The 26,970-nt window shown below is 42.6% G+C and overlaps 1 protein-coding gene across 1 annotated transcript in view; it reads right to left on the reverse strand.

Annotated features, from left to right (window-relative positions):
• Positions 1 to 279: 279 nt before the first annotated feature.
• LOC126095109 (serine/threonine-protein phosphatase 6 regulatory ankyrin repeat subunit A-like) overlaps positions 280 to 26,970 on the reverse strand; it is a 400,015-nt gene continuing 373,324 nt past the window's right edge. Inside the window, exon 17 of the mRNA XM_049909822.1 lies at positions 280 to 847. Coding sequence (XP_049765779.1) covers positions 389 to 847 — 459 coding nt within the window. The 3' untranslated portion in view covers positions 280 to 388. The remainder of the gene's footprint in view (positions 848 to 26,970) is intronic.

The following is a 26,970-nucleotide window of genomic DNA, read 5'->3' on the forward strand; positions in this document are numbered from 1 at the left end:
TTACAGTGATTTCTGAGGGAATTGCTACACTGGTTTCAGAACCTGATGATACAGCGGGATTATGCCTATCCCCATAAAACACGGAAATCCCATGATCTTCTTCAAGAAATCAACATTTTAACTTACCTGCCTGGTTGGATAAGAAATGAGAAGGAATTTTCAGCCAGTAAGTGTACATTAAGTACTGATATGTTGTATATTTTTATTCTTTCATGGAATTAAGTTCTTTCATGCACAAGTATGTCGCAATATGAATATTTGATGAAAAATGTAGTTCTTTATTCCAGTGACATATAAATGTAATACAAAGTACATACATATTCAGTGTACAGAAAAAAACACTGTAAATTAGACCTGAGTCAAACCTTTTCAACTCACCCATATGTAATCAGAGTCGATGCTGCATATAATCTAGTAAGTCGATAGTTGTGTCAGACCAAGACCTTTGTGCCAACTGGTAGACAGTATTCCCATCTTTGTCTTGAGCACTAATGTCTGCTCCTGCATTCACCAGAATCTCAAGCATATCACATACATCAGGATACCACCAGTTACTGCTGATTGCTAACATTAAAGGTGTTCTGTCATCAGCATCCCTGTCATTCACTGGGACATGTGCTTCTTCCACCAAATACTTTGTTACAATGTAATTTTCTGATGTAACTGCAACATGCAATGCTGTGCGTCCTTTGTTGTCACGTGCATATTCAGTATGACCACTGTCCATTAATTTCTTCACAATTTCCACACTAAACTGTGCTGCACAGTGCAGCAATGTTGTATTGTGCTCAGGATCCCACCAGCAGTCTGATAAGGACATTCCCAAAGACATCAAGTGGTCCAACATCTGCAAAGAGAAAATACATAGACTTTCTCAGTTCTACACCAAAATAACCAGTCCCTAAGAATTAAGTGCAACAGCTAGAAGTGAAACTGTAGCATACTGATAGCTCACTTGTTTGCTTAACAGCACATTTGTGTGTGGGTTCTAAACTAACATTTGTGGCTCTAAACTCCTACAACCTAGCGTGCCATTATGGTATGACCACTTTGAGAGGTGGTGAGTCATCCCTATTTGTCATAGAATGTGTGTGTGTATGTATAAAGTTAGCAATGATAATGTCTCACTCAAGTGAAGAAAAACATGTAGAGATCTCAACAATATAGACAAGAAACCATTTATGTTCCAAACATGAACTGTGCTACACATTCATCATTCTCCTAGTGCTGACAAGGACACTTCCATTGCAAAACTAATTCAAGAACAGGACACAGTTTCTAATGCTAATGTGAAACTTCTGTTTTGTGGGGATTTAAACATCAACACAATTAATCCAAATGGATTCTGCAACGCATTCACACATTCTTCAACATTATGCACAGCTTTATAATATCACCATGGATTAACACTGACACAAGGATGACCAATCACTGATTATGTGGCATGAAGGAAGAGAGATGTAAATACTGAACTATGTTACAAACACAATGAAACTGTGATGCACCACTGGAGAAGAACTAAGCAATGTTGTGTGCAGCCTAAAAAATAAAACGTCAGCAGGTATACATAAAGTGCCCGTGTGCTTACTGGAAGACTGTATAGACAGTATCAAAGACCCTTTAGTGCGCATCATAAATGAATCCTTCATGACAGTTTGCTTCCCAGAGACAATAAATCATGTTAAAGTCCTGTCTACATACAAAAAGTGATGCATAAAACCTAGAACATTATAGTCCCATTTTATTAGCCTCACCATTTTCTATTGAATCATGAAAAATAGGCTTACAGTGTACTTAACAAAATACAATCGTCTGTGTAAATAACAGTTTGGTTTCAGGTCTAGTAAAAGCACACGCTCAGCCATAGCTCAAGCTACAAGTGTTATCCTGGAAGCACTTGGCAAAGGAGTTCACATAAGAGACATTTTCCTTGACAGTGGACTACACAATTCTGCTAATTAGATTAGGTCCACTAAGAATAAGGGGAGTAGAAAATAAATGTTTTCTTTTAGAGTGCATTGGGTGGAGATCTCTTATATGAACCACAGTCATACCATAAAACACCATTCTATCTCACACTTTACTAACATTGGAGTTATCAAATGACATGCTGTAATGGGACATCCTCCTATAGAATTACTTTTCCTCAACAGTAGTTGTCAATACAAGTAATATTTTTCGAATTTTGGACAAGTCAATATTATCTCAGCAGCTTTTCTGAAAACTTTCATATAATTTTATACTCAATATTCTATATTTCAAGCTAAAATTTACGAACAGAAATTACTTTATCTTGGATGTTGTAACTGATAAACACTAGTTCTGAATGTACAGTTGTTGTTGTTGTTGAGGTCTTCAGTCCTGAGACTGGGTTGATGCAGCTCTCCATGCTACTCTATCCTGTGCAAGCTTCTTCATCTCCCAGTACCTACTGCAACCTACATCCTTCTGAATCTGCTCAGTTTATTCATGTCTTGGTCTCCCTCTACGATTTTTACCCTCCACACTGCCCTCCAAACCTAAACTGGTGATCCCTTGATGCCTCAGAACATGTCCTACCAAACGATCCCTTCTTCTAGTCAAGTTGTGCCACAAACTCCTCTTTGTGATCTACCCATCTAATCTTCAGCATTCTTCTGTAGCACATTTCAAAAGCTTCTATTCTCTTCTTGTCTAAACTATTTATCATCCATGTTTCACTTCCATACATGGCTACACTCCATACAAATACTTTCAGAAATAACTTCCTGACACTTAAATCTATACTCGCTGTTAGCAAATTTCTCTTCTTCAGAAACACTTTCCTTGCCATTGCCTGTCTACATTTTATATCCTCTCTACTTCGACCATCGTCAGTTATTTTGCTCCCCAAATAGCAAAACTCCTTTACTACTTTAAGTGTCTCATTTCCTAATCTAATTCCATCAGCATCACCCGACTTAATTCGACTACATTCCATTATCCTTGTTTTGTTTTTGTTTATGTTCATCTTATATTCTCCTTTCAAGACACTTGTAACCTCCCCCTCACTTACCGACCTTAATGACAGTGAAAAATGAAACCGTGTGTACCTAATGGGAGTTTTGGAAAAGCAATCGTCACCGAAGTTAACCTGTCGGTAAAGAGGGAGGAAAGGGTTACATCTAAATGAAAGGAAATGTGCTAATGAAACTGGTGGAAATTAATTTTGAAAAGGGGTAAAGTTAATAAAGAAAGTAAATGTGCAGCCATTACGTTAACAATTAACTAGCGGTAATTAGGTATTTGAGATTTGGGGGAAATCACGGTCGCCAGTCCTAAGGACAATTACTATAGTAACTGAAAAAGAAAGGTTATTACACATATAATTAGCACTAGAAGCGTGGCAACTGAGGGTTGACACGTGTAGTGTGAAAACTGAAAGTTTGTCAGAAGTAATAAATTTCGCTACACCCTGACTTAATTTAGCAAAAGAATTAATAAAACCGGAAAATCGAAAGTTAATTTAGTGACTGAAGTTAAAAGTGAGCTTTCTTTCTGAAGCACATCGAAATTCAGTAAAATACGGTTAGTCTTGGACTACCTCAACAACCATTTCAAAAGCTACTTGAATCTACGCAATTTAGAAAGAAGAGATTTAACTTTGAACTTGAATTAAATGATTCTGAACAATTAACAATAGTAAAATTTAGTACGTACCAAGCTGAGCTGCAGTCACAGGTAAGCTAAAATACGGTAACAAAGCTCGCACTCTTAATTCGTGCTTGTGTAATCTGAATGTTGTAGCCAGCTATTAATGCCATAATTGTACTTTGAAATTAAAGCAGTGAAAACGAGTTAGCTATATTACTTTACTGCTGGCGTTTGAATTTCAACGACACTCGGGTTCATTTCGGAAAAGGAAGGGACTCTGCTTGGTAATGCAATTGGGACAATGAGCAACAAAAGTTCATGTTAAGTTGCTGTAATTATAGTGACGAAAATGGAACAGTTTGAAAAGCTGAGGTCTGCCATACCGTTCTAAAACTTTACGCGCGTCCAGTCTTCCTCGTCGGTTGATTGAAGGTTTGAAGCCGTCGGTCGAGGAGGTGGCGACAGTCACTCATTGTCGGCCGTCGCTGTTGCAGAAGCTGGATGTTGGCGCGCCTTCTTCTCGACACGGTCACCAGACGAAACGGGCTCTTGATGTGCGCTAGTTAATGTTTCCCGTCCGCGACACCATGTCAGAAACTATCATCGCAAGTCGATCGCGATTACATGCTGCCAAACCCCGAAAGCGCGGCAACTCGCGGGAGCGTCACACAACACACCTGCTCCACTCGCTACTCCAGCCAGACTCTTTCTGCTCAGCCCGCGCTCCACGCGGCAGAGGTAACACTACCAAAGATCCTACACACTTTGATTCTTCACACGACCTATCGATGTAATTGTTCGATAGCAGTCTTCCCTAGGCAAGACCCAGCGTAAAAATACAAATAATATTTACGAAACAAACCAATTACACATCGACATAAATGTATAAATCTATATATACAAACAGTAAAACAATTACAATATACAAAGAGACACAAATGTCATATCTTGAGGTAACAAAGCAAGGAAAAACATTATACTACAATAGATGAAAATAGGAGGATATGCATTTCCGGCGTTACACGTGCCCCACACTGTCTGAGGATGTTCGTGTATCGTAAACAGACTCAGAAAATGTCCCAAAAAAGAAACAGCAGAAATGCATATGCTCAAAATAGCAAAAAAATTTAGCATTCGTCTAATTAATCATAAACCAATTTTTATACAATAATAATTGACTGGAGATACTCCTAATCTTATTCCACTCTGTCATCTTGCACAAAGTAAAACAGGTTGACAACATATCAAAATTCATAAAAAACATAGAAAATGGTTTAGCTATTCCAAAATCATTAAAATTCGTAACACTATAAGAAATGGAATACTATTTGCAAAATTGATCCGAGTACATGGTCATAAAAAACAGGTATATCAAAATACGCAAACTAATAATTAATTACATAGAATACACATTTTTATGTAACCTTTTCATAATTAATATTCTCGTCATGTCCAATTAACGCTAAACAAGAAAATAATATACAGCAGATAAAATAAAACATAAATATTGACAGCAGAATTCTTTCACATCAGCTGTCCGGGAAGAAAAACAACTCCACCTTCCGTACTCGCAAGTACAAAGGATGCCGACAGCGGCACAAGAGCCGACAGCGGCACAAGAGCCGACAGCGGCTTCGCCTCGCCATTATTGTTGCGCCCGCCTGTGCGGCACGCTTGATCTCACTCGCCTGTGTAACGGCATTTGCAGAACGTCCGTTTCACTGAATTCTTTCGGAAAAACTCACTCCCGAGTAATCTCAAGGAGTCCATAAACACTATCACAGCGGATAACTCAACACTGTCCATCATGACACGCATGTACTAGCCTGAAACTTAAAACAGCGTCTAAGTACATCGGCAATGACTAATAAAAACACACATTCATGAAATATTACAGCAAGTTACAAAATCATATTTACATTCCTTAATCTACTGTGACTCAGCTGAAAACTTAAACTAGCAGCTTGGATTTTTCAGATGATTACTAATCAGTTACTCTTAAATCATTTAGTCAAAATTAAATACTTATTAATTACAATTTCTTTAATGACCTCTAGGTCAGGCAAAAGCATCGTAACATGGCACATCCTTAAATCTTACACTCTATATTTACATACTGTACAAATTACCCATTGTGTGGTATTAATCGATCCTAGGTTGGTACAATTTCAAGTCTACAATATTCCGTATACCTAATCGTTTTCCAGAGCTTGGATACTCTAAGCAATAAGCATTTGTGTGAGGTATACCAATGACTTTATATGGTCCATTATAAACAAACTTAAATTTAGAGATTTCATTGTCTATCTCGCTCGATTTCTCATGAGCTTTTACAAGTACTAAGTCTCCGATTGCAAACTTAGCAAAACGCGTTTTAGCGTCATGACGACGTATGCGAGCATCGGCTTTTAGCTTCATTACTTCTCGCAAACGATCTTTTTTCACACCAATACTAATGTCAATCTGTGGAGGGAATTTGATTATCTCCTCCACTAAACTTTTACTTCTGTCATCCAACAGGATTTCCTCTGGAGAAAATCCCGTAGATTCATGTCTCAAGGTGTTCATAATTCTCTCAAATACTGCTACATATTTGCCCCATGCCCTATGATTGTGATGGCAATAGGTACGGCAAAGTCGGCCTAGCTCGCGCATATACCTCTCAGCGGGATTCCCAGCCGGACAGTAAGCTGAAATATGGATCACCTTGACCCCATTACTTTCCATGCCTTCATTCCACAACTTAGAAGTAAATTGTGCCCCATTATCTGATAGAATCGCCTTGGGCTTGCCAATATGAACAAAATAATCGTTCACAAGCTTGCTATAGACCGCTTTGGCTGTAGCTTTCCTAATCGGGTATAGTTTGATGAACTTGGAAAAAGCTTCTAGCACTACTAAAATGTAGGCAAAGTTTCCTGATGACTTGGGCAAAGGTCCGTACAAGTCCACGCACAGTAATTCAAAGGTGTCGTTAGGCCTTATACTTTGCATAGGACCACGACTCATACAGTTGGTAACCTTCACCTTCTGACATAAATCGCAAGTTTTCACTCTGTCAGTAACGCGTTTTAACATGTTGTTAAAATGCACTACTTCACTCAGCTTTTCCGTACATTTCTTAGGTCCACAGTGACCATACGCCAAATGGTAGTAGTCTATTATTTCCGTGACGTATTTGGTGGGCCAGCATACCCGCCAAATATTACTATCTTCACCCTTACGTATGTACAAGATATGATCGTATATCTTGTAATACTTTCTTAATTTCTCTCCTTCTGGACTCCTTTCGTCATATCGGGTTTTCACCATATTTAAACAACCGTCCTCGTTCTGATGACGACGTAGATTCTTACAGATGTCCACTACTAATTTACGTCCCTCAACTTCTTTAAAATAGTATAATTTGACCACTCCATCTGACTCATCTTTCAATACATCTTGATTAGACTCGGGCAACCGCGACAGCGCATCCGCTACGCAATTGTCGGTCCCTTTTACGTAACAGATGTCATAGTTAAATTGCTGTAAATACAGCGACCACCTAGTCAGTCTTTCGTGAAGTAGTTTACAATCCTTCAGATAAGTGAGTGCCTTATGGTCCGTATGAATAATCACCTTACGGTCCCATAGGTAACCTTTGAACTTCTTGAATCCCCACACGATAGCGAGACACTCTTTCTCAGAAATCGTGTAGTTTCGCTCACTTTTTGATAAAGTTCGACTCGCGAACGCTATCGTCCGGTGTTCCTTGTCCTCTCCTTCACCAACTTCTTGGAACAGTTATACCCCCACCCCGTAATTCGACGAATCCGTTCCCAGATGGAAGGGTAGCGATAAATCAGGATGAAATAGTATGTTAGATCTTAACAACTCGTCTTTTAATCTCTCGAAAGCGGCCTGACACCCGTCAGTCCACACAAACGGAACGTTTTTGCGTAAGAGGTTATTCAAATTTTCATCATTAAACACTTGTCCTTTTACAAATTTGCGGTAAAATCCTGTTAACCCTAGAAAACTTTTTAACTGTTTCCTAGACTTGGGTGGAGGACAATTCCTTATTGCCTCTAGTTTCTCTGGGTCCTTCGTAATACCAGCAGTGGTAATTACATGCCCTAAAAATTTCAGTTCCTGCTTCACAAATTCGCATTTCTTTAGCTTCAGAGTCATTCCGCCACGGCGCAATGCTCTAAGAACTTCATCTAACAGGTCACAATGGTCATGCCAAGTGGCATTGGCCAACAATAGGTCGTCAACATATACAGTTAATCTTGAACTCAAAGCCGGTCCTAGCACTTTATCTAGGGCCCTGATGAATACGGACACAGATATATTAAGTCCAAACGGCAGTACTCTATACTGATAACACCTGCCCGCAAACAAGAAGGCGGTGTATGGCCTATATTCTTCTTCGAGTTCTATTTGCCAGTAACTAGCCGTCAGATCGAGGCTAGTCATGAACTTAACGTCATGAAAACGTTGCAAAATCTCCTCCATACTCTCTGGTCTGTCTGTTTCGCGTTGAACGACCCTATTCAACGTGCGTGCGTCAATCACAATACGCACACTACCATCCCGTTTTGCTACAATGACCAAACCGTTATTGTATGGACTTGTACTTCTTTCAATCACTCCCCATTCGATCATCTTATCTATCTCCCGTTGCACTGCTTCCTTTTTGGACAGCGGTATAGCATACGGTCTCACGAAGAATGGTTCGTGAGGAATTACATGCAATTTGCATTTATATCCTTCCACAAGTCCCGGTTTGTCTGAAAACACACTCTTATTCCTCATTATTACTTCATACAGACCTCGTCTTTGTTCGTGTGTTACGTTTGGCACACCGTCTACAATACTTTCCAATTCACTTTCTACACTATTGTCAATTCCGAGATTCCTCACATTACAGTAGTTCAAATTCATTCCTACGTCAATGTCATCCGGCCAGTTAACAATGTGTATAGGCTGGTATTGCTTATGCACACCGTCTCCTGCCTCGTCAAAACTAACTATTATCGTTTTATCTTGTGACGTACATGTCAAAGTTTTGCTTTCGCAATTAATCACCGAACGGTACTTTAATAGCCAATCTAACCCGATAATTACTTCCGTAGTCAAGTCTGGCACGACGACAAACTCTTGTTGAAATCGTGCCCCACATATCTCGAAGTTGACAAAAATCTGTTTTGTGACCGGTTTACTGGCCTTCCCAGTAGCACCGATAATTTTCACTCCTGTTACTGGCATAACTACGATGCCAGGTCTGTCTTTCAGTAACTCAAATATTTTCCCAGATACAGCACTCAATTCTGCACCGGTGTCAATCAACACGTTTAGTTGTAGGTCATGCATATTAACAGACACTACTATCTGTCTACACTTGTCCTCGACTGTTTCTTTATTTTCCCACAGTAAATCCTCGTCTATATCCAGGTCATTCCAGAAAAAACCATCCGGCTTTGATCCTAAATCCGGCTTATCTGGCGGCTTTTTCAGCCTCTGTTCACTTACAGTTTTAATTTCAACACGTTTGTCCTGAGGCTTAGTCTGTAGCTTCGCCTCCAATACCGAAACCTTTTCCTGTAACTCGTCAACTATTGAGTGTCGCTTTGCTATCAATTTACTAATTGTCACCTTCGTTGATTCATCTTTGGCCAGATTGATCTCCTCTGCCAATCTACCTGGAGGAATGTGCTCAGTAGTATCTGCAATTACTTCCTCTGGATCTGCGCAACCCCCACTGCTATCGTCCGACCGTATAACGTCAGCCCTAACCTCATACACGCTGTAATCTACGTGCTTTTCTACCAATCGTGTCCGGCTATCACTAAAATTCTCGTAATCTTTCTCCTTAATACTTTCACAATGTTTAAACTGGAGGTTTGCGTCGGATGGGTCGGCTACTTCTACCACTACAACTTTCGGTAAGGTCTGCCGGTTAGGGCCAGAACTTTCCGTTACTACTTCAATATCTAACTCCTGCGGGACGAAACACGACGAATCTTGCTCGTGCTCCCCCTTAACATCAACTATTTCTAGTAAAGTCTGCCGGTTAGGGCCAGAACTTTCTATCATTTCACAAACACTATCTTCCTGCGGGACGAGACGCGGCAAATTCTGCACGCGCTCCCCATAAACACTTCTCCCATACAGATCCCTATAATCTCTTAGTTCGTCGTATAAGCGACCGAACTGCCTTAACCAGACCTCATCCCTCTCTGCATCCCCTCGCTCGATGACGGACGTGTTATCCGACATCTGATCTTCTCTCAACAATTGCGAATCATTCTTAAACTCAATCTCCAGTTCCGCTGTGGGTATTACAGCTGCCACTTTATAATCGATTTCCGGAACACTACTTAAATTGTTCTCACTGACAGTGAATGTACTACCTACTGCCGTGTATACAGCTGATCTACTACTTGTGGGCGCACTCCTTTCTCCTAACACTGGCACACACTCCCGCCGTTGATTATTCCACACGGAATTTTCATAATGACGATACCTGGGTTTTCTCCTGTTATTGGGCCGCCAAAATTTCTCCACGCCCGCTCGGCCCCTCACCGGCGCGGCTAATGGTTTCCCGGTCTCGTCCCAGCAGATACGCTCCCCGGATGCCGCTGAGGCGGCTGATCACACCCTCTGGCGTTATTACTATTCTGTGAAGCCCGTATCACGTTAGTATGATACTGGTTTCTGTCATTCCTGTTATTATTTGCATAGTACCGATTGTTATTACGGTCCGAACCATTATTGTTATTGCTGCGGTATGCATTATTCCCATGGTTATCGTTGTTATGGTTGGGGTGGTACCCGTTGTTGTTACCACGGCCTCTACCACTGTCGCGATTACTGCGCCAATTGTCCTCGTCCTCAACTCTTTCCAGGAAATCATTGATTGTCCTGTAATTGCTTCCTACGTAGCGTTTTGTATCATCTGGAAGCTTCTTGTAGAGTTCCCAGACTATTTCGGATTCCGTGCGGCGATCACGCAAATATTCCAACTTGCGGATCCAGCCCTCACAAAACTCCCTCATCGAACCACGCGAATTTGCATCGAAAGGCCTCGATACGACAAATTCGCGCCAGACACTTTGCTGTTTTTGCTCTGACCAGTATTCAGCCAGAAACAAATTTTTAAACTCGTCAAAAGTCAGGTTCGTAATGTTGAGGTTTAAGCCCCAACGCTTGGCATCACCAGCCAGCACATCAATAACTGCATTAATTTTTCTCTCATTAGTCCATGATCTGGGTAAAACTCTTTCACAATTTTTAATGAAATCCGTCGCGTGAATACCGCCTTTTTTCAAGGGGTCGAACCGCTCCTCTTTCGTCAACAATTCCGAACTATGTGCACAGATTGGCAGATAGCTCTGTTTTTCGTCAAGTTTCTTTTCTAATTCCGACACTCTCGTAATTACTTGGCAAGTGGTTGTCGCAAGCGTTTCCACTTCCCTCTTTTTCTCTTCGCAGGTATTAGCCTGCTCCCTCACTTTAGTGTCTACTTCGGACACTAAAGCCTTTAAAGTTTCCACCTTCTGTTGATCCTCTTTTTTCACTAATTGAATTTGTTCCGCCACCTTATTCTCGATGATCGGAGCAACTGCTTCTCCTACACTTTTCTCGATTCTGCTAATTTCGGAATCAAAACGAGTATTTATGCTCGCAATTTCCGCCTGAACGCCTATCATTTCCTGTTTAAGATTACCGATTTCGGTATTAATTACAACAATATCTTCTTTGATTTTATCAACTTTTGTATTAACAACTCCAACATTGTTGTTAACAACATTAATAGCTTTGTTCTGATTGTCTAGCTTTCGTTCAATTTTTTCAGACTGAGCTTCTTGCTTGGCAGACTGAGCTTCTTGCTTGGCAGACAGAGCTTTAATTTCTGCCGATTGACTCTTGATTTCATTAATCAAAACATTCAATAAATCAGTTAAATTCCCGGAAACTACCGGTTTTACTTCCGTAGCTGGTTCCTCTATATATGTTCCCCCGTACTCATCATCAAGGGGTACAGATTTGATTTTCGCTTCCGATTCCGAAACATTTTCTGAAGTTTGGAATTCTATTTCTGCTCTTTGTTGCGTTTCGGCGGTCGCGTCTTTCATGCTAGCCGCCTGCCCCTGAACAATGGGAACCGCCGTGCGCGTTTCCCACTGTTCGACCGATTGTTCCGTATCCAAGTCTACCAAATTTTGGCAATTGTTGCCTTCACTCATTTTAATAATTTTCAATATAAATGCCAAATCTCAAATATAATTAGGATTACTTCCACTACTTATTCTCGCTGACGTAACGGCCTGTACGTAACCAGTACTTTGTTACGAGATTTGCACAATGCAAAATTCGTGTCCAGAACAACCTCAAATCCGAAGATTGTCCTGTCACCAGGTCGCCACGTGTAACCTCCCCCTCACTTACCGACCTTAATGACAGTGAAAAATGAAACCGCGTGTACCTAATGGGAGTTTTGGAAAAGCAATCGTCACCGAAGGTAACCTGTCGGTAAAGAGGGAGGAAAGGGTTACATCTAAATGAAAGGAAATGTGCTAATGAAACTGGTGGAAATTAATTTTGAAAAGGGGTAAAGTTAATAAAGAAAGTAAATGTGCAGCCGTTACGTTAACAATTAACTAGCGGTAATTAGGTATTTGAGATTTGGGGGAAATCACGGTCGCCAGTCCTAAGGACAATTACTATAGTAACTGAAAAAGAAAGGTTATTACACATATAATTAGCACTAGAAGCGTGGCAACTGAGGGTTGACACGTGTAGTGTGAAAACTGAAAGTTTGTCAGAAGTAATAAATTTCGCTACACCCTGACTTAATTTAGCAAAAGAATTAATAAAACCGGAAAATCGAAAGTTAATTTAGTGACTGAAGTTAAAAGTGAGCTTTCTTTCTGAAGCACATCGAAATTCAGTAAAATACGGTTAGTCTTGGACTACCTCAACAACCATTTCAAAAGCTACTTGAATCTACGCAATTTAGAAAGAAGAGATTTAACTTTGAACTTGAATTAAATGATTCTGAACAATTAACAATAGTAAAATTTAGTACGTACCAAGCTGAGCTGCAGTCACAGGTAAGCTAAAATACGGTAACAAAGCTCGCACTCTTAATTCGTGCTTGTGTAATCTGAATGTTGTAGCCAGCTATTAATGCCATAATTGTACTTTGAAATTAAAGCAGTGAAAACGAGTTAGCTATATTACTTTAATGCTGGCGTTTGAATTTCAACGACACTCGGGTTCATTTCGGAAAAGGAAGGGACTCTGCTTGGTAATGCAATTGGGACAATGAGCAACAAAAGTTCATGTTAAGTTGCTGTAATTATAGTGACGAAAATGGAACAGTTTGAAAAGCTGAGGTCTGCCATACCGTTCTAAAACTTTACGTGCGTCCAGTCGTCCTCGTCGGTTGATTGAAGGTTTGAAGCCGTCGGTCGAGGAGGTGGCGACAGTCACTCATTGTCGGCCGTCGCTGTTGCAGAAGCTGGATGTTGGCGCGCCTTCTTCTCGACACGGTCACCAGACGAAACGGGCTCTTGATGTGCGCTAGTTAATGTTTCCCGTCCGCGACACCATGTCAGAAACTATCATCGCAAGTCGATCGTGATTACATGCTGCCAAACCCCGAAAGCGCGGCAACTCGCGGGAGCGTCACACAACACACCTGCTCCACTCGCTACTCCAGCCAGACTCTTTCTGCTCAGCCCGCGCTCCACGCGGCAGAGTTAACACTACCAAAGATCCTACACACTTTGATTCTTCACACGACCTATCGATGTAATTGTTCGATAGCAGTCTTCCCTAGGCAAGACCCAGCGTAAAAATACAAATAATATTTACGAAACAAACCAATTATACATCGACATAAATGTATAAATCTATATATACAAACAGTAAAACAATTACAATATACAAAGAGACACAAATGCCATATCTTGAGGTAACAAAGCAAGGAAAAAAATTATACTACAATAGATGAAAATAGGAGGATATGCATTTCCGGCGTTACACACTGTCCATTGTGTTCCGTTCAACTGTTTTTCCAAGTCCTTTGCTGTCTCTGACAGAATTGCAATGTCATTGGCGAACCTCAAAGTTTTTATTTCTTCTCCATGGATTTTAATTCCTACTCCAAATTTTTCTTTTGTTTCCTTCACTGCTTGTTCTATATACAGATTGAATATCATCGGGGAGAGGCTACAACCCTGTCTCACTCCCTTCCCAACCACTGCTTCCCTTTCATGCCCCTCGACTCTTATAACTGCCATCTGGTTTCTGTACAAATTGTAAATAGCCTTTCAGTCCCTGTATTTTACCCCTGCCACCTTCAGAATTTGAAAGAGAGTATTCCAGTCAACATAGTCAAAAGCTTTCTCTAAGTTTACAAATGCTAGAAATGTAGGTTTGCCTTTCCTTAATCTATCTTCTAAGATAAGTCGTAAGGTCAGTATTGCCTCACGTGTTTCAGTATTTCTACGGAATCCAAACTGATCTTCCCCGAGGTTGGCTTCTACCAGTTTTGCCATTCGTCTGCAAACAATTTGCGGTAGTATTTTGCAGCTGTGACTTATTGAACTAATAGTTCGGTAATTTTCACATCTGTCAACACCTGCTTTCTTTGGGATTGGAATTATTATATTCTTCTTGAAGTCTGAGGGTATTTTGCCTGTCTCATACATCTTGTTCACCAGAGTCTCATACATCTTGTTCACCAGATGGTAGAGTTTTGTCAGGACTGGCTCTCCCCAGGCTGTCAGAAGTTCTAATGGAATGTTGTCTACTCCCGGGGCCTTGCTTTGACTCTCGTCTTTCAGTCCTGTGTCAAACTCTTCACGCAGAATCATATCTCCCATTTCATCTACATCCTCTTCCATAATATTGTCCTCAAGTACATTGCCCTTGTATAGACCCTCTTTATACTCCTTCCATCTTTCTGCTTTCCCTTCTTTGCTTAGAACTGGGTTTCCATCTAAGCTCCTGATATTCATACAAGTGGTTCTCTTTTCTCCAAAGGTCTCTTTAATTTTCCTGTAGGGAGTATCTATCTTAGCCCTAGTGAGATAAGCCTCTACATCCTTAAATTTGTCCTCTAGCCATCCCTGCTTAGCCATTTTGCACTTCCTGTTGATCTCATTTTTGAGACGTTTTTATTCCTTTTTACCTGCTTCATTTATTGCATTTTTATATTTTCTTCATTCATCAATTAAATTCAATATTTCTCCTGTTACCCAAGGATTTTTACTAGCCCTTTTTTTTTACCTACTTGATCCTCTGCTGCCTTTACTACATCATTTAACAGTAATGTATAGTAAACGTTACTTTTTTGGAAACATTTGAAATTAGGAATTATTTGGCACACTTAAAATTTCTATTATTAATTACACAATCTAGTAGTGTTTACTATGTTCATTTCTGGACTCATTTATGAAATAATAATCGAAATTAACAGAAATTCATTTGTCAAGAAAAATTGTAAATCCTCTGGAATATGGTTATTACCACAGAATGAAGTAGTAGTAAGCGTGCCAATGATGTGATGGGTCATATTTTTGTATTTTGGGCAAACAACGTAATTTCAGCTTTGTTCATGTGAAAATTCAAAATACTGTGTGATGTACTAAATTGTGACAAAATAAATTAATGTAAAACAAATTCTGCAACAACAATCTTCAAAATTATATAGATCAGTTCAACCATGAGGACCTAAAATGTGAGAATTTCAACTTCAAGAATCAGACCCCTAGACAAGAAAAACTGGAGCCAACTCTACAAGAAAAGATAAGAAACTAAACAGTATATTGTGATCGTACTCCTGTCAAATCTTCAGAAAATATTTTGCTCATTGTGACCAATAGCTGCAACTAGGAAGGAGGAGGGAGATTACACTGCACTGGGCCAAATATTCCTGCTGGTATATATCAACTGTTTTCCTCAGAGTGCCAAATGTGGTGAAACAGTACTGTTTGCTAATGACAGTAACATTCTAATCAGTAATGAGTCACACAATGTACCACATGAAAAATCTGAAGAAACATTCTTGTATGGAAAACTTGGAAATTTGTGGTAACCTCCTATCAGTCCCTAGGCTTACACACTACTTAAACTAACTTATGCTAAGGACGACATACACACTCACACCCGAGGGAGGACTCGAACCTCTGACTGGGGGAGCCGCGCGAACCGTAGTGAGGCACCTCAGACTAGGCAGCAACCCTGTGTGGCAAACTCTTGCATGCATGCAGGCAGGTAGAAATAGCAAATTAATTCTAAGTGTGAAAATAAACCAATAGTGAAAGATGAGCTTACAAAATGTGTATCACAAACTAAATTACTTGTCGACTCGCAAATGAAGTATATTGCTCACAGGAAGTGAATAGCTTCAGCACGGTATGCACTCAGAACAACAAATTCAGCGTGTAGTAGCTTGTGCATTAGAACTATATACAGAATTTTGCATATCTCCATTCTATAGTTTGTTACGGTATAACGTTCTGGGGAACAAATGAACAAAATACACAAACAATATTGTGTAATTAGATGAATGATGAACACTAACTTCACTTAACGAAGGTTTATTCAGCACTTGCACATACAAGAGTGCGGGCCAAATATCTCACGAAATAAGCATCAAACGAAAAAACTACAAAGAATGAAACTTGTCTAGGTTGAAGGGGGAAACCAGATGGCGTTATGGTCGGCCCGCTATATGGCGCTGCCATAGGTCAAACGGATATCAACTGCATTTTTAAAAATAGGAACCCCATTTTTTATTACATATTGATGTAGTACATAAAGGAATATGAATGTTTCATCTGAACCACTTTTTTCGCTTTGTGATAGATGGCGCTGTAGTAGTCACAAACATAAGGCTCACAATTTTAGTCGAACAGTTGGTAACAGGTAGGTTTTTTAAATTAAAATACAGAACGTAGGTAAGTTTGAACATTTTATTTCGGTTGTTCCAATGTGACACATGTACCTTTCTGAACTTATCATTTCTGAGAATGCATGCTGTTACAGTGTGATTACCTGTAAATTCCACATTAATGCAATAAATGCTCAAAATGATGTCTGTCAACCTCAATGTATTTGGCAATACGTGTAACAACATTCCTCTCAACAGCGAGTGGTTCGCATTCCATAATGTTCGCACATGCACTGACAATGCGCTGACGCATGTTGTCAGGTGTTGTCGGTGGATCACGATAACAAATATCCTTCAACTTTCCCCACAGACGTGGGGGCCACGATATGGTGCTTCGATGACCAATCCACCTGTCATGAAATATGCTATTCAATACCGCTTCAATCGCATGCAAGCTATGTGCCAGACATTGATCACGTTGGAAGTACATCGCCATTCTGTCATTCAGCGAAACATCTTGTAGTAACATCGGTGGAATACTATGTAGGAAATCAGCATACATTGCACCATTTAGATTGCCATCGATAAAATGGGGGCCAATTATCCTTCCTCCCATAATGCCGCACCATACATTAACCTGCCAAGGACGCTGATGTTCCACTTGTCGCAGCCATTGTGGATTTTCTGTTGCCCAATAGTGCATATTATGCTGGTTTACATTACCACTGTTGGTGAATGACGCTTCGTCCCTAAATAGAACGCGTGCAAAAAATCTATCATCATCCCATAATTTCTCTTGTACCCAGTGGCAGAACTGTACATGACATTCAAAGTCGTCGCCATGCAATTCCTGGTACACAGAAATATGGTACGGGTGCAATCGATGCTGATATAGCATTCTCAACTCTGACATTTTTGAGATTCCTGATTCTCGCGCAATTTGTATGCTACTGATGTGCGGATTAGCAGCGACAGCAGCTAAAACACCTACTTGGGCATCATCATTTGTTGCAGGTCATGGTTGAATTTTCACATGTGGCTGAACATTTCCTGTTTCTTTACATAACGTTACTATCCGGTGAACGCTCTGGACACTTGGATGATGTCATCCAGGATACCGAGCAGTGGACATAGCACATGCCCGTTGGGCATTTTGATCACAGTAGCCATACATACGGTCCATTTTAACACGGGTAATGTATCACGAAGCAAATACTGTCCGCACTGGCAGAATGTTACGTGATACCACGTACTAATACATTTGTGACTATTACAGTGCCATTCATCACAAAGTGAAAAAAGTGGTCCAACTAAAACATTCATATTTCTTTACGTACTACACGAATATGTAATAAAAAATGGGGGTTCCTATTTTAAAAAACGCAGTTGATATCAATTTGACCTATGGCAGCACCATCTAGTGGGCCAACCATAGCGCCATCTGGTTTTCCCCTTCAAGCTAGACGAGTTTCATTCTTTGTAGTTTTTCTGTTTGATGCTTATTTCGTGAGATATTTGGCCCGGTCACTATCAATGGACCACCCTGCATACAGTTACAGAACATTCCAGTACAATGATTCTTGACATATGTAGATACTTCTAGAATGTACTTGACTTAATAAAGAAATTAAAATTTTACAATTCCGGTGAGTTTTGAACTCACAACCCTCCACGCAACAGTCTAGTATCATAACCACTAGACCACAGTGACGGTGCTACTTAGTATCTTCTGCAACAATATTTAAGCTACATAAAAGGGCTGTATGGACTGTAATAAAAACAATAGAAAGAAAACTCACTGCACCAAGTTAATTAAATTTATGGGACTCTTGACTGTTCCATGTGAGTATATTTTGCATACAGTGAACCACATAAAGAAAGACTTAGACCAATGTGATGAACAGGTCTATGTATACACATGGAGCCATATCCACTCACTGCTTACATCTCAGTAGGAAACAGAAAATAAAAACTCAAAAATAGTGTATTATATAAGGGTTCTAACAATGGTATGTACATTATGTTGACAACTATGCTAATGATTAATAGCTAGGATTAAGACAGATTTTACAAATATATTCAACAGTATAGTGAAATATACATTGTAAAGCAAACAGTGCATATATTTGTGTAATTGTCTGTACATGTATGCATTTTTGTGGCTATTTTGTGTACTTTATATGTTGACAGGATCCATACGATTCGTATCGTCTATGGATAGATAAATAAATAAATAAAATACCAAAGTTCTCATGTTTTCTAAACACACAGTTCTTAAATCAAAAGCTAAGGCTGAATACAGTAGTAGGATTGTGACTCTTCAAGCTTTCCCAGCGAATATGTTGTAAATAGTCTTCGAGGGTTTGCCGCCAGATCACGCTGTGCAATTTCCACAATATTTCCTTGGAACAACTGTCTGCCATCTTCAGGTAGTTCAAACTTGCTGGTCACTAGGTATGACTGACAGTGTCCACACATCAACACCCCATTTCTAGAATATGCACGTGAAGAATGCACTGGTGCAGAAATCATGCACGCGCAATGATTTGCAGATAGATGATGCCACATTCAAACTCCCTCTGCTGACAATCGCAGAGCAGCTCTCCTGCGTGTGTGCTGTATGCTGTGTTTGTCAATAGTACGTCCAGACATTATTGACCAACAATCGTATTAGACCAATGTTACGATGGCTCTGTTATCGACGAATCTCGATTTTTGCACAGTGATTTAATAGCAGCCAATGCAGGGTTCCAGGCTGTGCTCAGTTGAAATCCTGCATCCCTGTTGATGATATTACTGGCTGTAGGGACATACATTGCTTCCTTAATGATGCAATGCCATAAAGATGATGCCGGGGTTAAAACTTCCATCTTTTCATAAATCATGCGATATCCTGTATTCAGACAGTGTTCTGCATTGCAGACTTTTCCAGCTGACGAAGGTGTGTATGATGCTGACATTCATCGCAGTGTTCTTGCACTGTGTGGCACGTATGGCCTATATACGCTGCCCCACATTGACAAGGAATCTTGTACATACCACATTTCCTCAGGCCGAGGTTATCTTTCTCAGTTTTGCAGATGGTTGAAAAACACACGTAATTCCATACCTTTTGAGAACTCTTCCAAATTTTGATGACATGGCACCAAAATGTGGCAAAACGGCCAAAGTGGTGGGTGTCTTTGTATCTTCATTCTGCTCCATAGATTGAACTTGCCTGGGCCTGAATGCATTATGTATCTGTCTCTCAGAATAACAGTTTTGTTGGAACACTGACTTCAAATGTTGTATTTCATTCGACAGGCTTTCAGGGTCAGATACCACGTATGCTCTATGAACTAACATACATAATGCACTACCACATTGTGCAGGATGGTGGCAGTCTGTGGCCTGCATGCATTAGCTTGCAGTAGACACTGTGTCCCAATGTTCCATCTGCTTTCCTTCGAGCCAAAACATCAAGAAAAGGTAAAGTACCATCTTTTTCCACTTCTGTTGTTAAGTTTATATTCGGATGGAGCAAATTCAATGTAGAATAAATGTAGGTAGAGTATCAAGTCCATGTGGCCACAGCACAAGTGTATCATCCACATACCACAGAAAATAAGAGGGTTTGAGAGTGGCTGAATGTAGTGCTTTTTCTTCAAAGTCTTCTTGGATGATGCTGCAGTTTCAGTGCTAGAGAAGGGTCTGAATTTTGCACCTACACCAGGGATAATTTCCATCCGAGATATAATTAGTGGAATAGAGCAGGCCGCTTTGAAACTTTCTAAGGATGCTGCCGAAGAGATTAGGCTTGACACATGCTGCATCTTGACTCGAGCTTCACCTGAGAGGTCCAACTTTAAGCTCACCTCAGCTGAAAGAAATGTTCTACGACAATTGAGAGAAGACCAAGACATCATCATATTACCTGCTGACAAAGGAAATGCTACTGTGCTTCTTTCACGCACAGAATATAGCAGGTAGATATACAAACTGCTCGACAATCCTGCATACAGTAAATTAAAAAGTGATCTGATGGGTAGGATACAGAGTAAGGGTTTGCATCAACAGGCTACAGTTACTCCTAGACTCTACAGCCTGGCCAAGATCCATAAGAATGGGGCGCCTCTCTGTCCCATTGTATGTAACATAGGAGCAGCTACTCATTTTATTGCCAAATATCTGATATCACTATTGGGACCTCTCACAGGCAAGTGTAACCGTCATATTCAAAACTCTGAAGATTTCATAGGACACCTGAAAACTCTTAGATTGCAACTGCCAGATCTCTTAGAAAGTTTTAATATTGTGTCTTTATTTACAAAAGTGTCCTTGCAGGACACTCTGGAGCTCATTAGCAACAAGTTTGAGGAGGACAAAGTAGCATTATTTAAGCATATACTTACTTCAACATACTTTTTAATTCATGACCAGTGTTTTGAACAAGTGGACAGTGTTGCCATAGGAAGCTCTCTGTTTCTTGTGGTGGCCAATTATTTTATGGAGGACTTTGAAGATGAAGCACTACTGTCAGCCACTCTCAAAGCCCCTTGTTTTCTGTGCTATGTGGATGATACATTTGTGATGTGGCCACATGGACTTGATACTCTACCTACGTTTCTTCAGCATCTGAATTCACTCCATCCAAATATAAACTTCATGTTGGAAGTGCAAAAATTTGGTACTTTACCTTTTCTTGATGTTTTGGTAAAAAGCAAAGTAGATGGAAACTTGGGACACAGCATCTACCTCAAGCCAATGCATACAGATCTATATCTTCATCTACAGCAGTGCAACGAAACATTAATTACAGTGTGCAAGCAGACAGCATTACATCTTTAGATGGACCTGCTTCTGTCTTGTATAGATTTCAACATTATCCTTTCGCGAACCTGGCACAGCAACAAGCTGCACAGTTCACCGACACCTCTGTCGACTTGTCAGGCAGTTACTCTAATACTGCGAGTACTACCGAACCTTTGCCAGTGAACATACCTCAGGACTTTTTCATATCAGTTCATGGAACCTTTTTTTATACGCACCGTGTGAACATTGTAAACAATGGTCACGTAGTACCGCGCCACTCCAGTTGAGCACAGTGAACTATTCCGCCAGGGGACCAAGTAATGTGAATTGTGAACGCTGGCCTAATGCTCAGCCACGTACCACAACACGTGTTGTGCCAGCCGCGTCAGTCGACTGCTTCGTCGTGCCGAGCTACCCTACTGCCCAACTGCCCGTTTTTACAGTGCCACCGAGCATACCGGCTGCGCCGTGAAGGCTCAAAGATACAGCAACCCCCCCTGCACGGGACCTGACATCCGCGCCTGCACCTAACCTATCGGCCGCTTCCAAACCGCTGCCACCCGAGAGGCTACCGAAACTACCAGCGTTCACACTAGAGCACCCCAAATTCTGGTTCACTCTCGCAGAACAAACTTTTCAATACTATTTGCTCAATGATGACTCAAGATTCATCTGTCTGCTGACCACCAACCTCCACGACCGTGTAGACCTGATCCGTGATTTAGCAAGCGCACCCCCACAGGTAGACAAATACACAACTGCCGAGGAGATAATATTGGAACGCGTCACCCACATGTCGACAGAAAAGTTTCAGAACCTCATCTAGGAGGAGCACCTCGGTGACAAAACTCTATCACAGCTGTGGCGATGCTTACGACTCCTCGTAAATGAACGGGCCCTGCCCAATGACACCCTCGTGTCGATACGGATCGGGAAACTGCCTCTCTGCGTCCAAACTGCCATCGCCAGCCAATCAACTGGAGAACACATCCACACTGCTGGACAAGTGCACTCCACTCTCAAGCGCGAACTCCACGCCCAGCAAACCCCCACACACTACAACCTTCTCCCCCCAGGCAGGCCGCAGACGACACCACAACTTAGATGCCGGGCACAACTCACTGGTCCAGCCGAACAGGCTACGAGCTGCACAAACAACAGCGATTACACCACCACCGCCCCTTCCCCCTAGTCTCAACACTTCCGATGATCCTGAGCCCCGAGAGCACCCACAACACTACCCATTCTATTACTACCGTACCAAATTCGGATCGGGTGCTAAGAGATGCAGCCCTCCTCGCTAGCACCCAGACGCATTGCGCAGGTCAGTCTAGGTGCCGCCACTTGTAACGAAGAAGCCGGGCGCAAGCCGTCCCTCGACTCAGTAGAGGAGCCACTCCCTAAGTGCACTCGCATGTACATCAAAGACTGTGTAACAGGCATTCGTTTCCTTATTGACACGGGCGCAGACGTATCTTTGCTATGACTGTTGATGAAACCGGCAAACATCCGACCACACCGTACACAGTTACGAGTGGTCAACACTACGTGTCTAAAGTGTGTAGGCTCGGCATCATTTTCCGTACACCTTTCTCCCGAGTACGTGCTTAAGTGGGTTTTTCTGGTGGCAGACATTCCAGAACCGATTTTGGGCACTGACTTTCTTAAACACCATGTACATTCGCTTAACACAGGGCACAATACTGTTTTTCACGAACCCTCAGGCGAACATTTCCAGTGTGCCACTGCGAGTGCATGTGATACCGACTCGAGTTCGTACTCCCACCTAATAAGTTTGTGTGACTCGCTCTCGACCACTTTACCACAAACTAGTGACAAACTGTTCGCTGAGACAGACGAAAGGACCCGTTTACAACAGGAACAGCACGAGATCAAATGTCGCGCGGAAAATGTTACGCTCGAGATTACGGCTGCCAGACACCACATCGAGACGCTACAGCAACACATCACAGAGCATGATACTAAGGTTAGTACCAGTGCCTCGATTCAGTGCACAAACAGTGATTCTCCACCCACACACAGTGTTAATCTTCCCTTGGCAGACTCCGCACAACTGTAATCCACAGACACGGATATTTGTAAACATTCAGCTGTTACCATGACAACTGTGTGCACAAACAGTGACATCTCGCGCACAGCAGTTGTCACGTCGTCACTAGTGCCAATTTCCAACACTGCAGTTGAGGCTCGTACTCCCTCACCGCCAGCAACGCCTCCTGTGTCGGACCCACTAACTAAAGACAAGGCCGCCACTACGTGCAACCGTAACGCACTTTTTTCGCCGACTCCGGAAGCGTCTGTCACCCCTGCGCGGCAGACGTCTTCCCTAGAAACGCCCGTCACGCCACCAAATCAGATTACGTCCACACGGCACACTACATCAGCAAGGGCACAAACAGCTGACCCGAACACAACCGAACGGCAGCCTCGGAATACTTCGGACCTGCCGAACCACACCGGGCGCATTGACGTTGCGCCACTCCAACAGGCTGTTGCACAACACACGAGTGCTCACAAGTAGGCGGCCACACGCATTGACCCAACAGTCTTGGTCATTACAAACGGAACCGTCCACAAACTGCTCCTAACTGACGGACCTCCAATCTCTTGTAGTAGTAGATGCTTAAAACCTGAACTCGTGCAGACTGCGAGGGAGCAAATTACTGAGCTTTTACAAGCCAAAGTCCTGGAGCCCTCCTCCAGTGCACGGTCTATGCTGATACATTTCGTAAATAAGAAAGACGGTAGCAAGAGAATGTGCGGAGACTACATACTACTCGACACCTGCACTATTCTTGACAAGTACCCCGTACCCAACACAGCTGATTTTACACACGCACTGTGGGGCTGTATTTATTTTTCGGTCATCAACTGCGAACGTGCGTATCATCAGATACCTATTGGTCTTTGTAACGCAGGCCAGATTGGCAGTGATTCATAAACGAGGTTCTCTTTCACCTCGATTTCTGTTTCGCCTATTTAGACGACACCCTCGTGTTCAGCCCTTCACTAGAGGACAACCAGACCCATGTACAAACTGTACTCGATACCTTGCAGGCGGCAGGTATCAAAACGAACAATAAGAAGCTGCAGTTACAACAGATCTCCGTTGACTTCCTAGGGTTCGTGGTGTCATCAGCGGGAATTAGCCCCCGCCCGCTAAAGTGCAACCAATGTAAGAGATGCAACGCCCAACTACTTACAAGGAATTGCGCAGTTTCTTAGGAACAATAAACTATTACAGGAAGCACCTACCTGCCATCGCAGAAGTCCAGGCTCCACTTACGGACGCGCTCACAGGACGGTTAACTTCAGGCACGTGACTCGAGCCTCGGACAGAAGAGATGAACTCCGATTTTCGAGAAATTAAAAAAACTTTTGGCCTCAGCATTTACCATAGCACACCCTTACCCAGAGGAAGAACTATTCATAACTACAGACGCTAGCAAAAACACAGTAGGTGCTGTCCTGAGCCAAACGGTCGGTGACTCTACCTTCCCACTGAGTTTCTTCTCGAAGAAATTGAACAACGTGCAGAAGAAGTACTCCGCCTTCGATCGTGAACTATTAGCGGTCTACGAGGCCATCAAACATTTTCGTCCAGAGATCGAGGGCCGAGGACTCTGTGTACTCACAGACCACAAACTGTTAGCCGCTGCCATACAGAACCCCCCGAAAGATCCTCCTCCAGGCCGTTTTCAATATTTCGACTTCATATCACAGTTTACCACTGATGTGCGTCATATCAGGGGCGCCGACAATGTCGTCGCAGACTTCCTATCGCAAGTTGACATCACTTTTTGGTATACCGAACCTCGTTACCTTGCAAGCAGTGCAACTGTTGACACCGATTTCTGACCAAAACTCGTCACTCAAACCAGTACGCACTACTTACCCAGGCGTAGTTGGTGAGATTTGGTGCAACGAACCCACCAGGACCCTATGACCATTCATCCCGTGTGCCTTACAGTGCGAAGTGTTTCTCAAGCTCCACAATTTAGCACACCCTGGCATCTGCGCATCCACAAGACTCGTGACGGAACATCTTGTTTGGCACAACATGAAGCCAAGAGTGGGCCCGCAACTGTACACCATGCACAACAGAACAAAATATCACGCCACACCATATCCCCACTGCATAGTTTCCTTACACCCACAAGCCAGTTTCAACATATCCACATAGACTTAGTTGGCCCCCCTCCCCCCCTCTGAGGGCCACAGGTACACCCTTTCAGTAATCGACAGGACGACACTGAGGGTGGAAGCAGCGCTCCTACCGAACATTACCACAGAAACTGTAGCACGAGAATTCTTCTCCATGTGATTCACTCGTTTTGGTTCCCCTGCCACCATCACCACGGACCAAGGTGGCCGGTTCAAGTGCACATTGTTCAACTTGCTCTGCGCTCTTTGCGGCATTGCCCATCTTCACACCACAGGCTACCATCCCCAATCCAATGGATTAGTTGAGCGATGGCACAGGACGCTAAAGACTGTGATTCAATGCCATGGAAAGCTAGGGACAGAGGCACTGCGATTCGTACTGCTTGGCCTCCGTGCCACCTACAAGGAAGACTTGAAGGGCACCATTGCTGAGTTCATTTATGGACAGACGCTCGTCTTACCTGGGGAACTGGTCAATCCCTCACCTGAACTCATCCTCCCCGAGCTACCCACCTTACTCAAACACATCAAACTGCATTGCCCTAAACTCCTACCATCCTACCCCCCCCCCCCCCCGTGCCCCCCCCCCTCTCCAGCCACACTCCCCCACACACATACATCCCACGAACATTGGAAATCTGCACAACACACATAATGCTCAGTGATGACACAGTGCGGACTCCCCTAAAGCCTCCCTATACTGGCCCACATAAAATTATTAAATGCACAGACCAGACGTTATACATTGAGGTCAAAGGCAACCCAGTCACTGTATCAGTTCACCGGGTAAAAGCAGCATACGTGGAGCCGACGTCCCCGTCCCCTCCTGTCGAAGTCGCAAATTTCTCTAATCACATTCACAGCTCAAATCGAGCTCTCTTATTTCGCCCCCAACCGCTCCCACTTCTAGACCCCCTGCAACTTGCAGCATTCCCGGCTTACCCTTCCGAGGTTTCTCGCCCCGACCTCCACTGTCCAATTCGTCCGGAGGCCGAGTCCAGTGTTACCGACAGCTCTCCGTCAAACTCTTTACCCCCCTCTCCGACCTCTCCCGCCCACGCCGGGAACATAGAGGTACTCCCAACTGAGCACACCCCCACGCCCCCCTCACCGGGTTGGCACGAACCCCTAACCCCTCCCGGCTCCCCATTCCGAGGTTTCTCAGCACCCCTACCCTGAACTGACCGGGGCCTTCCACCAGAGACCCATACGATTGCACAGCGGGTGGACATTTCCATTTCCCCAGAGGACATCACGAACCTCTCTATCACCATCTGAGGTGATTCTGCTTACATACTGTTGATAAAACCAAGTGCGTCACCCCCTACCTCCACACCGACCACGTCAGTAGTGCGACGATTCTCACTCCCACCCTCCACATCCGTCAACGCTATCAGAGCATTTGTGTGCCCTGACGGGTTCGTGTTACTGCATTTGCCATGTGCATCACAGATCTCCTCACCACACCCACACTCCAGGGCCGGCCGACGCCT

This window comes from Schistocerca cancellata, chromosome 1 (assembly GCF_023864275.1).
Source record: "Schistocerca cancellata isolate TAMUIC-IGC-003103 chromosome 1, iqSchCanc2.1, whole genome shotgun sequence".
In the NCBI taxonomy this organism is placed as follows: domain Eukaryota; kingdom Metazoa; phylum Arthropoda; class Insecta; order Orthoptera; family Acrididae; genus Schistocerca; species Schistocerca cancellata.